The following is a 17325-nucleotide window of genomic DNA, read 5'->3' as shown; positions in this document are numbered from 1 at the left end:
GCGTGGCAGCCCTTACGCCAGCTCTTCCCTCCAGGACGGACAGCAGTCTGGGCACCAGCGGCGGTCACTGCCCTGGGCTGCTCAGGGTTGCTGGGCCTTTTCAGTGTTCAGGGGCAGGACACACATTGTTTCAGGTAAAACACACCATGAGTTCACACTGACCTTTCCAACCACTTGAGAACGGAGAACGCCATGGTCTGACCCAGCTTCTTTCATTTTATACTTGTACCTCTCCTTCAAGCTGGAAATCTTGGTTCCCAAAGATATAAACATAATTCCTTATTTGCTGTAGCTCACAGTTTCAGAATAACAATAGCAATATTGTTATGAGAAATGTGAACACCAAAAACATTTTAAGACTTTTTTGTAGTTTTTTTTTCCCCTTTAGAATATAACCCACTAGGGATGTATAGTCAAATTATAGTGCTTTAAAGCTATCTTAAATTATTCCCGTCTGCAAGGTTAAGCCACTAAAATGATACAAAATTAGGTGCAATTTGTTTGATTTTGCTTTTGATTTTTTTAGGGATTTCTATTTTATTCATTTTGATGTATTTTTTATAATTATGTAAAAGTCAAATCTACAAAAGCTGTTTTATGCAGAGGTGCCTGGCTCTGTCCCAACCCCGAGACCCTGTTCTCTCTCTCCCATGGTACCTATGTCATGGTTGATCTTTCTATTGTTTTTTAATTGAAATTTGGCATATATTCCAAGTAAAAAAAAATCATACTGTGAATTTGTTGCAAGAACAACTTTGATTAGATCTCAGGCATTTATAAAAGTGTGCCAAAGGCCAGTGTTAGCTGCACGTCAGAGGTGAAGGTCCGGGATGTCAGACAGCACGCCCTGGGAGACCTCCAGTGTCCCCTCTTCCAAGGCACAGGCAGAGTGTGGGTGTCTCCGTCAGGGTTCCATTGTAGAGAACAGGACCCATGCTGGCTGCTTCGGGAAGGAAACAACTTACTAGAGAGCCCAATGGACTTGCTGTGGAGCTGAGTAAACAGGCTCTAGCTGAAGCTTTCGGGACTGACTTCCAAACCCAACTGCGGATTTGGAGCTGCTGCTTCAGGAAAGCAGTGATCCCCGACCTGTCCTGAATCAGGGGGCTGCCGCTACTGCCACTGCTTCCAGCTCCCAAGCTGCCACTCCAAAAAAACGGACGTTGGTCCCCTACCTCTGGACATCCGGTGAACATGCTGCAGAGAGAAACCAAACCTGTCCACCCCCGGACTAACAAGAACAGACTACCACAATGCATGGCACCCACCAGGGTGGCCCAAGTCAGAAAGGTCATTTTTAGCTTCCCATCCCCTGCAATGCAGGAAGGGCAGCAGAGGAAGGAGGAAAGGGGAGTGGGCACCCCCCACACCACCCCCCGGGAGGAACCATGCCCTTAGGTATTGCGGTGGTGACTGCATGGAGGGTGGTGGAGCCATTGTAGTGAAGGCTTGTCCTGTGCCCGCCTGGGCCGTTTTTCCAGGGGAAATCTTTAAAGGGGTTTTAAAGGACAGTCTTGCCCGTGTGTGACCTGTGCCTTGGACATTAGGTGTCAGCCCTTTCTGAGTGCAATTCCACGCTGCTGGTGTCACTGCTGTTGTTTCGGCAGATGATGGGCTCTTAGACCTGACTTCCAGAACTTTCCTGGTGGCCCTCAGCAGCAGAAGAGACAGCGTGGGGTGGAGCAGGCTGCATCCTAGGCAGGCCCTGTGGGGGAGGGGTATCGCTGGGCGCCTTTCAACTGGGCCGGAAACGGGTCTGGGTCCTAGAACTCCCCACCCCAGTGGCACGCGAGTTAGTCGAAGAGCTGAGAATCTCTGCGGCCCTGCTCTGAGGCGAGCAGTCAGTGAAGGGCGGACCTGGGAATGCGCGGGCCAGTTCGGAGGTACCAAGCGCAGGAGGGGCTGCGCATCCCCACCCCCACCCGTGGACAGGCCCCCAAGGGAGCAGGCTCCGCGCACTCTCTTTTGTTCCTTAAAAATTTGTTGGTAATTTTAAAGAAAGAGATCCGAAAGTTATTTTGCTGCGCTGGATAAACCCGGGCCTTCCCAGAGCGGGGGAAGGGGGCGGTCAGGCGGGGTGGGGCTGGGTGCGGCGACTCCAGAGGAACCTTTGGTCATAGGATTGTGAAGCCCGTGGGGTCAGAAGGAACTACAAACAATTCGCTGTTACGTAGCACGTTTGTGTGAGGCCTGCTCTTCACAGAGCGCTGCCTTCGCTCACCGACTGCAGTCGCACCCGACCCGAGGAGCTGCCCAGGCCCAGCGCTGCGCCGGCCCCGAGTTCAACTTCAATAAAAGGGCCCGACCCGCCCTTGATCACACGGTTTTCCTGACAGCCCCGCTCAGGCCCGGGCCTAATTGAGCCCGGGTCACCTGGGAATAGGTTCAAAGGCATCGAAGCCGTAAACCACCTCCAGGCCCCGAGCCAGAGCGGCCTGGCAAACAAAGAGCCCCCCGAACCACTTCAAACGCGCCCGCGCTCGGCGTCCAGATGGCGCGGGGCTGGGGTCCACGGTATTGCCCGCCGAGACCCGGCCCCGCGCTCTCGCAGCCCCACGCCTTCCTGCCCGGGGCTGCCCGGGGGCGCCCAGCGCAGGGGAGGCCGCGCAGCTGCCCAGATATCCCCGCCCCCCACCTACCCACCCCGCTCCATCCACTGCGGGCTGGCGAAGCGAAGGAGGAGCGCAGCGGCTGGGCTGCGGCACCCGCGGCCTATGGGCGCCCCGGCCTGAATCCCACACCCCAGGCAGGGCCAGGCAGGGCCAGGCAGGTGCGTGAAGCCGGCACCGGGCGCTCCCGCAGAGGCTCGCTGTGGCGTTGAAGTTTTAAAGCACTTAACAGGAGGGTCTCCGAAGAACATCGGAGCCAGGGCTCCCCAACAAGCTGGGGTGAGAAACGGCCCTCAGCACACGGCCTGAGCAAAGCCAGCGGCATCTCCACGGATCCTCGTGGTGCGTGCGTGGGGAGCAGCGTCTCCAAGGAAACCCAAGTTTCCCCACACTCGCGGTCAGCGCGCCGGGACCGCTGCCCGCGCAAGTCCCCTACCCCAGGCCGAGAATGCGGGCCGCGGCGCGGACTGGCTGCGCACCCTGGGGCAGCCAAGGCGCACACAGGCCCCGGAGCCCCCGGGACTCCCCGCAGCGGCGTCCTCACCTCCTAGGAGTGTATCGAGGGTAAGACTCACCACCCGCGCCCCTCGCGCCCGGGGAGAGATCACGCAGTCGGGCGGAGCCCGATCTCCATGCTAAAGAGCAGACAAAACCCGGTCTGCTGAGCGCAGGGCGCGGGGCGGCCAGAGAGGGGCCAGAACCCGGGGTGGAGGCGTGGGCTGCACGCAAGGAGCCAGGCCTCCGGGGTGCCAGCCGCGGCCGGGGCCGAAGGGGGAGGCAAAACTGAAAGTGCCGCGCCGGGGGGCGGGGGCGGCCGGCGATGGCCCCAGAACTTGTCCGGCCCCCGGTGGCGGCGGCCAATCAGCGCGCCGCCCTTGCTCCTGACAACTATTTAGCAACCCAGCCCGGCTAGAGTTTCCAAAAAAGTTAGAATAACTTCCTCTCCCAGAGACCTCGGTTTTGCACAAGCCGGCCTTGAAATCAGAGCCTTTCGAACAACTCGGAGAGCGTGTGCTCGGCGACCGCGGGCTTGGCCAGCGGCGTGCGCTCGGCGCCCGGCGCCCCGAGCCCCACGCGCGCTGGGCGGGCGCCATGGAGGAGGGCTCCAGCTCGCCCGTGTCCCCCGTGGACAGCCTGGGCACCAGCGAGGAGGAGCTCGAGCGGCAGCCCAAGCGTTTCGGCCGGAAGCGGCGCTACAGCAAGAAGTCGAGCGAAGATGGCAGCCCGACCCCGGGCAAGCGCGGCAAGAAGGGCAGCCCGAGCGCGCAGTCCTTCGAGGAGCTGCAGAGCCAGCGCATCCTGGCCAACGTGCGCGAGCGCCAGCGCACCCAGTCGCTCAACGAGGCCTTCGCCGCGCTGCGCAAGATCATCCCCACGCTGCCCTCCGACAAGCTCAGCAAGATCCAGACGCTGAAGCTGGCCGCCAGGTACATAGACTTCCTCTACCAGGTCCTGCAGAGCGACGAGATGGACAATAAGATGACCAGCTGCAGCTACGTGGCCCACGAGCGCCTCAGCTACGCCTTCTCCGTGTGGCGCATGGAGGGCGCGTGGTCCATGTCCGCCTCGCACTAGCGCCGCGCCACCCACGTCCGGACCGGCGCGCCAGGGTAGGTACTGCGCGCGACGGGCGCCCTCCGCCACGGGGTCGGGCCGCAGGGCCTGCGCATCCCTCCGCGTGGAGGCCCAGCGGGCAGCGGCGGCTTAGATGGGGTGCTCTTTTCCTTCTCGCAGCAGATGGGGGCCGGCTGGGAAGCTCCCATGTCCCAGGGACGCCCCTGGAGCCATTTGCCAGCGTCCGTGCAGAGTGTCAGTCGGGAATGGGCGGACTGGCGACAGTCGCGTTTTTCATCCTTGGTGCCATGTGCGGGTCTGTGGTGACTGTCAGAGGGGTGAACCTCAGAAGAACCGCTTGGGGCTGGCCAGAGGCAGAGAGATGGGGACCAACTGCCCTTTGCATCCCTCAGAGCGCTGTCCGAGGCGGGTCGTGTGGGCAGTGGCTTCGCCCTCTTCTCGGGATGCGAACACCTACAGTGGTTCTCCCCGGCAGCTCATGCAGGGCGTCCCAGCCTGAGCTTCGGCCGGCTTGGTGGGTCAGAGGTGCCCACCGGGGGCGCTCAGGTTTGCCTGGGGAGGGCGGGAGGACATTGCCCAGCGCTGGCGGCTCCGGGGCCAGTGCAGCCCGCGACCGCGCCGGGAGCGCAGGGGCCGTGGCCGAGGCTGATGTGCGCAGATCTCCCGGCAGAGACTGGGGCAGCCACCACGGCTGGGAACTCTGGCTGCCCGCAGGCAGGTGGAGCGAACCTTGGAGCTGGGAGCCTCTGGTCCCAGCCTTGAACCTGGAGAGTCTGCGACCCGGCAGCGTCCAGCCCCGCAGGGGAGCGGCAGAGGTCCAGGCTGGGAAACAAGTTTGGGAGGAATGGGAGCCGGTGCAGGCCAGCCTTGAGCAGGAGCAGGCAAAAGGGACACAGATGCCGAGACCCCTGGAAGTTGGGTTCTCCCTGGAAGAGTGTTGACGGCGTCCTGCGCCGGCGCCTGTTCACCAGACACCTTGGAAGTCCCTTTAGTCCAGCTGTAAGTGCGGAACGCCGTCCTTTCCAGAAGACTGTGGGGTAGTGGCTCTCGCGGGCAATGGAAGGTGCAAGATTTACCTGGCGTGGGGGTAAAATCCTTCCTACTCAGTGTGTTTTAGTTTCTTGCTCACCTTACTTTAAAAACATTTCTTTATTAGTATTTTTTTTATAAAAGTCTCTACTTCGCACAGAAGGAATTTAGATTAACCAGAAGCATGAAGCCGCCCATTCTCCCAAACATATCTATTTCTTATTTTATGTGGTTCCCTAATATCTGCACATGTTTTCGCTGTGCCCACGAAAAGCTGATCTAGCACAGGTGGATTTCATTTTTTTAATTTTCGGTGCCACTGAAAATTCTTTGAAGAAATAACCCTTTAAAGTAATGATCATCTTATAGGTCTTTAACAAACAATTTCAGCAGAGAATAACTTATGGGAATCTTCCCCGATCTTTGTCAAAAACAGATGGAAAGTGTCCCAATCACATATTTCTCTAGGAAAGAGAGTTTGGGTCGGCTGAGTACGGAAATGCTGCAGTGGGGCAATGCATTAATTCTGGGTTTTGCTGCCTAAATTATGAGCTTCCATTAGTCACTTCCATTCACCCTTTTATACCGCCCATCGTTTACAGCACATCTGAAACAAGAACAAACAGATGAGGAATGTCGTCTTTTAAAAACATACTCGTATAGCTTTGTTTAAGGAAAATGTCAACAGAATTATCATTAAGATTTTCCTCCAGGAAATTATTGAAAACAAGTACCAGGAGATATACCTTAATGCAAAATTTAGTAGGATCACTTAAAATTCATTACAAAATAACTGCGTGCCTAAAACTTAGGGAATCAGACATAGATCACAATGAAAGTTTATATAAAATAAAAGGCAGTACCTGTAATAAATAAATGATGTGTTAAGAGTTTGGGAAAATCTTTAAAATGTAACAGCTAATACATTCAGCTGGAGAGCAAATGATCTATATGGGGGCCCATTTGTTTTTATTTTTATATACTTGAACATAGCCGACTAATTAAAAAAAAACAACAACCAGTTTCTTTAGGCAGATAGATACCCACTCTCCACAGGAAGAGAAGGGGGACATGGGAGTTCTAGATACACGAATGATTCTGGACGCACCTTGTTTTTTTTTTTTACTTATCAGACATATTAGGCAAACACTTTGTATTCCATTAGTTTCTCTATAAGTACAGTCAGCATTGGTTTCATTTCCTGAAAATGTTGCTAGGTGACATTTGTTATTTATTTGTAACCTTTTAAAGAAACATGAGTTATATGTTTCAACAAAGAATCTCTAGACCTCGCAGTAAACGTGAGATGTTTTCGGGTATGTGGTGAAAAAGCTGTGTCTGTACAAACAGCAGCAACAATAAAAAGCCTAAATTGTCCCTTGATACAAAAAGAAACCCAGGAAATGGTGCTGCTATTTATCCTGACTTTCTTCTTTGGCCTGTTATTTAAAAACACAGGTAAGCAGTAAATCAGGGATCTTTGGACGATCAGCTGGGTTCATCTAATTAAAGAATCTCCAAGGAGTTTTCATTAAATGCCGGAGGCTCAGGAGCAGGCTCAGAGGCATGGGCTTGGAGGGTGAGGGCAGGTGACCATTACTTATCAGACATTTCCCCCTTTTTGTCTGCTTTGTGGTTAAAGAAAATATCTTCTCTAACTTCTGCAAACTATGCACAGATTGTCAGTAGGTCACCATGCACAACAAACCAGTGGGTTGTTTTTTCTTCTGAGATCTTGTAGTTCCTTTGGAGAACAGAGAAGGACGATGCTCTCACCATCCAGTGTGTGTGTAAGCCCTTTCCGCCCTCCTGCACACTTACTTCTTGGAGGTGTGTGTTAAGTTCTCTATTCGGAATGCTAGCTGGTCTCAAAAAAAGCCCAATTAACTCCCTGTGTAGAACGGAAATGCAGAATGTCAACAGGGCTTTTGATGGGTCAGAAGAAGTGGGGTGAAAGACTGAGGTCCCTGAATTATGACCACTATTTTGTTATAAAATCGGTAAGATCCATGTTGGGGTTGACCTCCGTGACGCAGATATTGTTCCCTTAAATATCAGTAGTTATTCTTTCAACCTCACAGAAAGACAAGTGCTGCAACTCATCTGACCTGAGTGAGGGCTGGAGCCATGGGGCTCTGAGAGTGGCTGTTGGAGGGCGTTTGAAATATAGTACGTTATTGAGCTTTTCTGAAAACGGTACTATTTTCATGCAAGTCTTGAGCCTGAAAGAACTCAGTTTCCATCATCCTTACTGCACTGTATTCTGCAGAGGCGCGCAGATGCCAGATTCCTTTTGCCTGGCAAAAAGATCATAAAGTAACCTCTGTGTGAGCAGAGCACTATAACTCATAACTTTAGTTTAAATCTGGGCTTTAAAAAAACAAATATTTTAATAAGCCAATTTTAAAGGCTGAACTTTTCTGACAGTTTTTAAGCTTAGTATTTATATTAATCTATTCTCACTGGTGTCTTTAAAAACCCCGTGAAGGCACACTGGAATGTCTGTTTATATTTGTGTCTTTCCCTGGGAAAGGATAAATGTGCCGCAAAAACGCAAACCAAAGACAAAGCTCTCCACTAGCAAGGAGTTCACGAACGAGGCAATAAAATTCAAAGAAGAGATGAACATGTTACTGTAGCCAAGAAACAGAAAGCCATAAAGAAGAAATAGAACCTAAGAGATACAGACCTGGGTGCATTCAAAGTAAAGCCCAGATGGAACAGGGAAAACAAAACTACAAAGCTCCTTTTCCATGTGGTCACCTGAGTCTACACATGTGGTAGAATTGTATAGAACTGAACACACACACACGCACACACACGCATGCACACGCACACACATGCACACACACGCACATGCACAAACACACACACACACGCATGCATACACATGCACACGCACACGCGCACACACACATGCACATGCATGCACACACGCAGTGCATGAGAACTGGAGGCATCAGAATGAGGTCTGGCGATGGCAACAATGTCAGTTTCCTGGTTGTGATATTGCTGCTGTTTTACAAGACGTTACCATTGGGGGAAGGCTGAAGGAAGAGTGTAAGGAATCTCTGTTATTCCTCACAGCTTCATGTTAATCAGCAATTATCTTAAAACAAAAAGTTACTCCACAAGAATTCAAATTTTGTCTATATTCAAATGAGCAAATTATATAAGGAATTATTATGCCGTATCTCAGAATAATAAACTAAAAATATGTGTTGAGCAAAAATCTATTTTTTCTTGATGTCATTTGCATTGTTGCACTTCTTTTCAGGATGTGAGGAATCTCAACATATTTCCAATATGTAATTAATTAGAGGCTGTTTCTTACAATTCTTAGAGAGTAGAATTCTGGAAATCTGAGAGGAGAAATATCAATCAATACAATTATTTCTATACTAATAAAGAAAATATTTTTTCTTTAGGAAATTTTTACTTGAAACTGACACAACATTTGCTTTTAGGATACTAAGTCTATATTGACTTTTATCACACACACTCACACTTCTAAAGCTAATAATTTATAAAAATTATTCACCAAGCAGTGTAGAGATGAAAGGTTTAGTATTTAGAGCTATAGCCAGTTAGAGGGAGATGCTGGGGGTGGTGGTGGGGGGAGATATCAAGTCCTAACCTCAGTCACGGTCATTTGAAATTAATATTTGTTTGTCCTAGGAACATATTTTGTGTTTTGGTTCAGCAGTAAATCTTTGAATGCAATTTAGTTACATTCAATGTGCCTTAATTTTATGTTTGTTTTCAAATGAGAGGCAGCGACATTAACGATGTTTCCATACTGATGGAAACAAGGCACCGTGGGATTTTTCTTCAGTGAGTTCTAACGGTTGTCACGCTAGCGAGGAGACTTGAGTTAGACACTGGAAAAGCCAGCACGTACCTTTATTCTGACATGAGAGAGTTTTTTAGTGCTTAGTTGAAAATAGAGTTATTTTAAATCAAAACAGCGCTTTATATGCTTTGAATACCTGTATTGTCTTAATCACGACTCGATTGTTCAGAATAATATAACTCTGTGATTCGGTGTAAGAGAGTCCGTGACTGGGAGAGCTGAGTGTGTGCTGTCTATCGAGATTCTAGTTATTGCGCAGTGTTCTACCATAATATCGTTTCCTCTGTTATTTGACCAGGGAGCAGTTAGACGACTAGCTCCTCATGGCGTCTCCTGGGGAATTGTGATTTTACTTCTCAGATCCTAACAGCAGTGCTGTTAAAACTGGGCACATCCCTCCCTCTTGTAGTTCAGAGTTTCTCCAGCAATTAAATGACAGACAGGAATGGATCTGAACTTTCAGTTATCAAGTTCAGTTATTCGGGAAAATACTCTTTCTTCTTAAGCTCACATGCACCCTGTAAAAAAGTAGCCATCGGCATTTTGGGGGTGGAAATTGCCAATTTAGTTATGTTGTCTGTTTCTCACTGCTTAATTTGGTGGCGAGTTCACATTTGTTTTTCTGGCCGTGAAGATCTGTGTGTGACTGACAGGAAAAAATTGGGCAAAAACGTTGATTTTTATTAACCCTTTGATGGCGACCAAACATCAACCTCCAGCCGCATGGCTGAGGTTTGTGGTGTGGTCACAGCCAGAGCCCGTCCAGAGCGTCAGGCAGAGCAGCTCGCTCAGGACTGCTGAGGGCTGGTTCTCCTCGTGCTTCCAGGGCAGGAGTCGGAGCCTCTGACTGCCCGTGGAGAACACATGCCCCAACTTTGGTTGTCATTGCTGTTCTTCTGTGCCGTACCAGTTGAGCTCCACGCTAGCCTTTCTGTTCACTTCTCTGTGAGTATGTCCGTCTTCTGAAAAGCCTCAAGAGAATTTTGCCGGCTCCAGAGACAAGTGGGGGCTCCAGGAGGGGCAGCCTGTAAAAGAAAGCACAGGCCAGAGCCTGGCAGGGTGGCGGCTGCCTGTGCGTTTCTTTGTGGTCCCTACTTGAACACTGTAAGGGATCTAGAAATAAAGGGTGCGTCACAATTCTTTCTGTTCATCTCAGTGCTTTCAGTCGCTTTGCTTTTGCAGAGGTGCAGAGGGATCAGAAGTCAAAAGCCACGTGCCCTAGGTGAGTGGGGGTGCGAAGGTGCCTGTTACCTCGGCAACTTTAAACTCAGCAGAGGAATCACCAGGCAAGCGAGCTAGCCTGCAGGGCCCGCAAGACCTGTACAGTTACGGGTCACGTCCAGAACGCTCGTGTGACCTCAAAGTCCCATTCTTAACGAGACTTCCTCGAGAAGTATACAGTAAAGTACTTACCCGTCTCTTTGGGAAATGGACTTCAGTTAATTACCGCAAATTGGAAAGGAAACGCGGGAGGAAGAGGCGTCCTTTTGTTTCTCACACTGACCATCATGTCTCTTCACACAGTTGGGTTTGGTTGACGACCAACGTCTTCACTGAAGATTCATTTTCCTGAATTTACATCATTCCAAATTGCATATTACATACTATTGGGTCCTAACGATTCTAACCCTTCAGAATACACCCGGCCAACCGATTTCCCTCCCTTTCCTGGTATCTGTGTGTGTAGGTGGGAACCTAAGAGAGAAAGACCTGACCCTTTGTGCGTTGTTTCTGTCTGGTGAGTCTGTCTTTTCCAGCCACTCTCCCTACACCCTAGGCCTAGCATCTACTCTTGTGTGTATTCTTTCACCAAGGTCTCATCTCATTATTATTATTAACTGAAGTCTATGTAAGGCTTCATATTATACTAAGTAATAAAGGATGAATGCAACGCCCAGAAACAGCTCCATCACACAGGGGCAGAGTACAAGCCATAGGCATTCTCAGAGCCAAGCATGTCGGGGCAGCTCAGGAATGGTGTGCGGTCAGACCCTCCCCACCTGTGTGCTTGGTGGCTCACGCTTCCTCATTGGCTCCCATGACTGTTTTCTAAGAAAATCGTTCCGTTGATACCAGAACAAAAGTGCCCCAAATGGATAGGAAACCTGATGTGTTGTTTTTGTTGATATCTCTTGTACAAATGACCTGCTTTGGTCACCCCCAAACGGCATGGGGACCGTGGTGACTCCACCAGCGGTGCATCCAGGGCTGGCGTTGGTGTCTTCAGTAGGCCTAGGCAGCTCTCCACACACACGGTGCTTATCTCGAGGTCCCTCGTGTGTAGTTGTGTAATAAAGGGGTGAGAAAGACCACAATGAGGTTTTCACAGGCAAAATTAACATAAGGCTCTTTTGCTGGATGTTACATTATTGCCAGTTCTAAAACTTACTTTAAGACTATTTTTTTTTTGAAGATACAGAGTTTCTTTTAAACAATCAGCAAAAAGCAAGGCCTGCGATGTTATTTATCTGCTCATTTCAAATATCGTTATGATGCTATATCCATTTTTGGTTTATTACATTGCACAAATGAACAAGTCCATAGAATTTCACTGCCAAGCAATTTAATCTCCGTGTGTGTCTCCAGCGACTCTGTAAATATTAATCTGTCATTTACAATTTATAATATGAAAAAGGTAACTTTTTCAGGAATGACAAATGAAAAGGGAAAATGAGGATTTGGACAGGAGAAGAGACATGTGGAGAATTTCGCAATGAGTGGGGCAGTGAGGGGGTCGTATCCCCTTAAGAAGAGAACAGAAGGACCCAGGCTTGTGCGTGGCGTGTGCCAGGCTCTGCTGCCTGCTGCAGGTCCATCGCCTCTCCCTTCGGTCCCTCAGAAACCTGGAGGACAGTGGCTTATCCAAACAAGCCCCTGCCTGCCCTCCCAGAAAAATGACATTTTGTAAAAGTCCCACAGGGCCACCTTAATGCTGCTGCAGTAAGGCCCCAGGCAGAGGCCATACGGGCCACAGCGGCTTAACAGGGACCTACAGTCAGTCCTTCGCCTCCTATTTGTTCCCAGGCGTCCACATCGCCCTGAGAGGGGCATCAGAGATGTCCCAGAGGCGGCCCCTGCCACAGCCACTAGGTGCTTCAGGTGCCAGAGAAAACAGATCCCTAAGAGCAGGGTGGTCACCCCCTCCACAGGGGTGGGGCCCTGAGTGACATGGAGGGGAGCAAGAGGCAGGACCCTGCTGGCTGCACCCCTGCGTGCTTCCCTGGACCTCCAGGTGGGAGGGCCTCAGAGCTGCTCGCCCATCCCCCCTTCAGGTCAAGCTGACTGATGTCTGAGCGGGAGCCCAGCGTTTGCCAAGGTTAATGAAAGGAAGTGATAACTCAGCATTTATTTCCTCCTCCTGGATTTCATAACCATAGATACAGCCCTGCAGTCCAGTTACACTTCTGCTCATCTGAAGACGGCCGACTTCCAGGAGATCGCGCCACCCGCCCCGCGGTCTGCAGGGGCAGCTGCGAGCCTGGCTTTGCTGAGAGAAGCCCACCTGGTACAGCGCCGTTCTGCGTGTGCAGCAGGGCGGACTCCCGCAGCGGGGATGAAACGTCCCTTTTGCAGGTGACGCCCCTCATCCTCCTGGCTCCTCCCTCAGAAGCGTGTCACGTGCAGCGTCTCTGAACCACGCTCTTGGACCATTGGCTTGTGGTGTACGTTCCTGAAAGTTACGGCGACTAACGTAGAACAATGATCACATAATCTCACTTTTCTAACCAGGAAAAGGAAGGTGGAGTGAGCAGACGGAAGGCGACGCAGGCGCCATCGGTGGTGTGCGCCCTCGCCCTCCGCTTTCTTCTCCTGGGGTCTTCACTCCGCGGGGCAGTCCGTGAGTTCTGCAGGCTGGGAGTGCTTACAGCAGGGAGTTTGCAGGGTACTGAAGTCGTTGTTTCCAGAATAAATCACATGTCACTCTCGTCCCCAGGAAGGCCCTCTGGCAGGGCATTTTTCTCTTTGGGGAAATTTTAATTAGACAGACACCAAAGGCTGTTGCCTTCATCGGAGCAGGCTAGGTCCCCAAGTTCGTCTACCAGGTGAAACCGGTTGTCTTGTGCCTGGGGATCCACGTCCCCAATGAGACTTCACTGATGTTGAACATGGAGCGGACATTTTTCTGCTCTTGGTCCTATAACTGTGTGTGGCCTTCAGGAAGTCACAGCCTCTCTGGGACTCGGTTTCCTGACCTGGAAAGTGATGGAGAGTTTCTGCCAGCCCTCCAGTTGCGAAAATCCTAAGAGCCAGTGGACCCCAGGCACTCCCTTCAGGTGTATACCCCACCGAATTGAAAGCAGGTGTTTGCACACCTGTCCACTGTTCACAGTCGCTAAATGGGGTAATGACACGGGTGTCCATCAGCTGAGGAATGGAAAAGGGGGGTCGCCGAGTAGCCGTACGGTGGAGTGTCACTCGGCCACGGAAGGGTGAAGTTCTGATTCCTTTGCGACCTTGCAATCATTGTGCTAAGTTAAAGAACTCAGACACGAAAGACCATGTATTGTAGGATTGCATTTAACTGACATACCCAGCGTAGGCCAAAGTCAGTCTGTGGTTGCCAGGGACCAGGGCTGGGAGGGGACGTGACTGCTTAATGGATGTAGGATTTCTGTTTGGGGCGATGAAACAGTTCTGGAACTAGATAGGGATGATGTTTGCACAACAGTGTGATTTAATTCCACTGAATTGTGTACTTGAAAATGATAAATTTTACATTATGGGTATTTTACCACCAAAACCAAAATCCTGTGACTCAGCCCAGGGGCCTCTCTGGTAACCGATAGGCCTTGGGGGTGGAAGTATTTATCATAAGCCTTCAACTTTTCTCCACTTTCCAGAGATGCTCTCCAGTTTACCCACATGACTCAGCGCTTATCAGATGATTTTCATCTAGTCAAGCCGTGCTTGTCTAAAAGCATTTTCCTTTCGAAATCCCTTTCCTAATGCGGTCATTAAAAAAAAAAAAGTTCCCCAAACAACTCTGATAACACACTGTTTATTTTGCCCCCTCTGGTTTTAGGGGCATGCGATGGCACCTCGGGAGCCTGTCCCTGATAGACTGAGTTCACACCCTGTGGGGGGCTGGGGACGAGAGGGAGTGGCCCCGTTTCCTCACGGCTGCGTCCAGCCCATCAGATCAGCATCAGCTTTCCCACCTCTGTGGTGCTGGGGGGCGCGGCGTGAGGATGGTCAGCCACGGGCTCCCTGAAGCCGGACCGGTTCAGGCTGCTTCCCAGGCTCAGAGACCCTCGAAGGGTTGATGCCTCCACCAGGGACGTGATAATCCTTGAAAAGTGGGGCCTCTGGCTCTGGGCCACTCTTCTAAGCGAATCCCTCTCTGTCCAGTCCTGGGAGCAGAACAAAGTGCAGTGAGTGGGCAGCGTGACTGGCACTGTCCCCCAGAGGGGGACACTCCTGGGAGGAGGGTGGCACAAATCAGGGCAAGTAGGTGGTTTTCTCCCCTTTGTTCTTTTTCTCTCCTCCCCTCACTCCCCACCCGTCTGTTAACCCTTCACATGTTTCCTGAGCCACGGTGTCCTGGGGACCCAGACAAGAGGGAAAGGCAGGAGAGGGACTGGCCCAGTGTTTCCTCAGCCGTGGTTCAGCTCTGTTTCTTCCTAAAGCACCGTCAGCCACATGGTGTTGTGCAGCCAGCACTGAGACCCCAGAGAGCGCAGCGGGCTGGTGGATGTTTGTTTTGGGAATCCAGCCAGAAGCGCCCAGGAGGACTCAGAAGAAATCCCAAAGAATCTGAGTGGGAAGGGCGAGTGCCGAAGACAAAGGGGCCGTGGTTGCTGCTGTGCCTGCTCCTGGTCCCCTGGTCCCGGCAAAGACACCCACCAGGGAGGGGGACAGACTCCCACCAGCTGCCGAGAGGGCTCCAGAGGGAGACAGAAGGGCAGGACTCTGGTTGCGGGCCGCTCCCCTCGTTAAGGTGTGCAATCCACCTGATGGGAACAGGACTCCCACACAAGCCAGACTCGTGTCGTCTCAGGCCCCCGTCCATCCTTCACCACCGCTGGTCCCCCTGCAGCTGCAGAGCAGACACACTTTGATTCATTAGCACCTTATTCACATTTGCAGCCCAGCAGAGCTTTCCCAGGGGACAAAGAGTCCATGTCCACCACTGCGTGCCCGGGACCTTGGGACCAGCACTCCCATCACGACAGCCCTTTGTCCAACTCGTCTCCAGAAACGTCATCCAGGTGACATGAGCTAAGTTGTCACCCCTGGGGACACAGTGCCCCTCACCCCGTCCTTCTCACGTCTCTGAAGCTCGTTGGGCGTGGGTGTCACCGTAGTCCCCCACTCATGACCTCCCTTAAAACAGCTGCCACCAGTGCTAATAGAAACCCAGGTTTCCTGGTGAATCCTGGCAGATGCCTTGGTTTTGTCCCATCGAGGTTCCAGGGCCCCGTCTAGCAGGGGTCACCTACAATGTGTGGCCCCACCAAGGATGGAACGCAGAGGGATGCCTGGGTTACTGTCCCACACAGCCCGATGGGCTGACGTGACACGGACTATTGTCCCTTCACAGCCTTTGGTTCCCAAAGCTGGTTGTTGGAGCTACAGCAAGCACAAGAAAGAAAAAGAATAACTCTGACTGCATTAAAAACTTGAGCTTCTATGCACCAAAAAGCTCTGATAATCAAAATTTTAAATGAACCCGGAAGGATTTACAATCTGTGTTACATTGGATCAATACTCTTAACTAGACAACGAACCCTTAACAATTCAAAAGAAAAAAGACAATTACCCGGTAGAAAATAAGGGCAAAAAATATGAACTGACCAAAGAAGAAATTCAGATGGCCCCAAAATAGATAAAAGGTGTTGAACTTCAATGATAATTGAGAAATCAAAAAACAAAACGGGAGGAGACTATTGTTTATTAAATTGGGAAACTATAGAGAGAAGCCCAGTATTGAGGAAGGTGTGGAGAACCAGGCTGTCTTATCCCTGCCAGCAAGCTGGGAAATGGTAACATCTTTCTAAAGAGACTCTGATAGGTGAGAAAAGGTTCAAAACTAGGAAATACCCTTTGAGCGAGACCATTTTCAGGAATTATCTTGTGTGAATAATGGCAAATCTGCCCAGCAACAAGAAATTCACACTAGCTTTGCTAATATTGGCGAAACATTTGAAATATTGCGGGAAGTGGCTTGAATAAATTGTGGTCCATCCACACACTGGAACACTATCTATGCAGTCAGCAAATTTTGTGTCGTAAACATTTAATAATGCTCAGGGAATGGTGACACAGTGGAACAGATCACGTGATCCCAGGCTGAAAACCCAAAATGTGAAAATGTGTGTGCTTGCATGGGTGTGCGTGTCTAGAGCGTGAGGAGGGAATGTCTCTAGACCAAATTGTAAACGAAAGATTTTCCTTTCTTTCTTACTGCTTTTCTTCATTTTTCCGAATTTTCTGCAAATGCAGCGTGTGACCTTTGCAATTTGAGAAAACAAACCAGTGTATTTCAAAGACAGGGTGGGGGGGGACATTGCAACCATCTCTTCCTCTGGACTCTGGTTACGCTCACCCCAGGGCCACAGCAGTAAAGCAGTGCTCTTGCAAGGCTTCCCCTCCTCCCCGACGCCCCCCAGAAATGCCTTCATGGAACCTTTATTCAATGTCACAACTTTGGTTACTACTGAAGTAATACAAGGAAGTGGCCTCACATGATATGACACACCAAGGGTGCCAAAAGAATGTGTACAAGTGGACGCTTTGGTCAGCGTTGCTCAAGCAGTAGTTCGCCGTAACCAGAAGTGTCTGGACGCTGATGGGAACCACTTGGAGCACCTCTTGTCATTGCAGAAGTCCAACGTAACTTATACTCATCTTTTGTTACCGGTATATATTGAGTATTACAATTTTAATGCAGTTTTCTTTTCTTAAAATACATATTTTTGGCACCCTCTGTAGTTTTATCTAAGGTCTGCAATCCTCATTCAGGATCCTGTCCATTGTTTTCACACGTGTCTGTGATGTTCCGATCATATTCGCCCAGAGTGTGTCCCCCGGGCCGGGCCTGGCTCCCTGGCTGGCTTGCCCTGGGCTGTGTGTGCTTCCGCTTTCCACCTTACTGCGCAGACATAACTGTGCACGGTGCTTTTTTACGGGAATTAGCTCATTCTCTGTCCCCTGGGGTGACCCCCCCACCCTTTGGTTTCAGCAGTCTCATTTGTCTTTATGTTCTTATTCAGTCTGTGTATTTGGGGATCTCTTCATCATCAACTGCTTCGGGTTTGT

At 50.6% G+C, this 17325-nt stretch overlaps 1 protein-coding gene across 2 annotated transcripts in view; it reads left to right on the top strand.

Annotated features, from left to right (window-relative positions):
- The first annotated feature begins 3551 nt into the window (after positions 1–3551).
- Positions 3552–17325, top strand: part of TWIST2 (twist family bHLH transcription factor 2) — a 45249-nt gene continuing 31475 nt past the window's right edge. The window contains exons 1-2 of one of the 2 annotated variants that reach the window (XM_033112393.1): positions 3552–4219; positions 14694–15383. In XM_033112393.1, the coding sequence (XP_032968284.1) occupies positions 3702–4184 (483 nt within the window). In that variant the 5' untranslated portion in view covers positions 3552–3701 and the 3' untranslated portion in view covers positions 4185–4219; positions 14694–15383. Of the gene's footprint in view, positions 4220–14693; positions 15384–17325 lie in introns of those variants that run through there. The other variant, XM_033112392.1, reaches the window with a different exon arrangement.

Source organism: Rhinolophus ferrumequinum, chromosome 8, assembly GCF_004115265.2.
Source record: "Rhinolophus ferrumequinum isolate MPI-CBG mRhiFer1 chromosome 8, mRhiFer1_v1.p, whole genome shotgun sequence".
In the NCBI taxonomy this organism is placed as follows: domain Eukaryota; kingdom Metazoa; phylum Chordata; class Mammalia; order Chiroptera; family Rhinolophidae; genus Rhinolophus; species Rhinolophus ferrumequinum.
The sequence above is the reverse complement of the archived record's forward strand: the minus strand, read 5'-3'. Positions and strand labels throughout refer to the sequence as shown.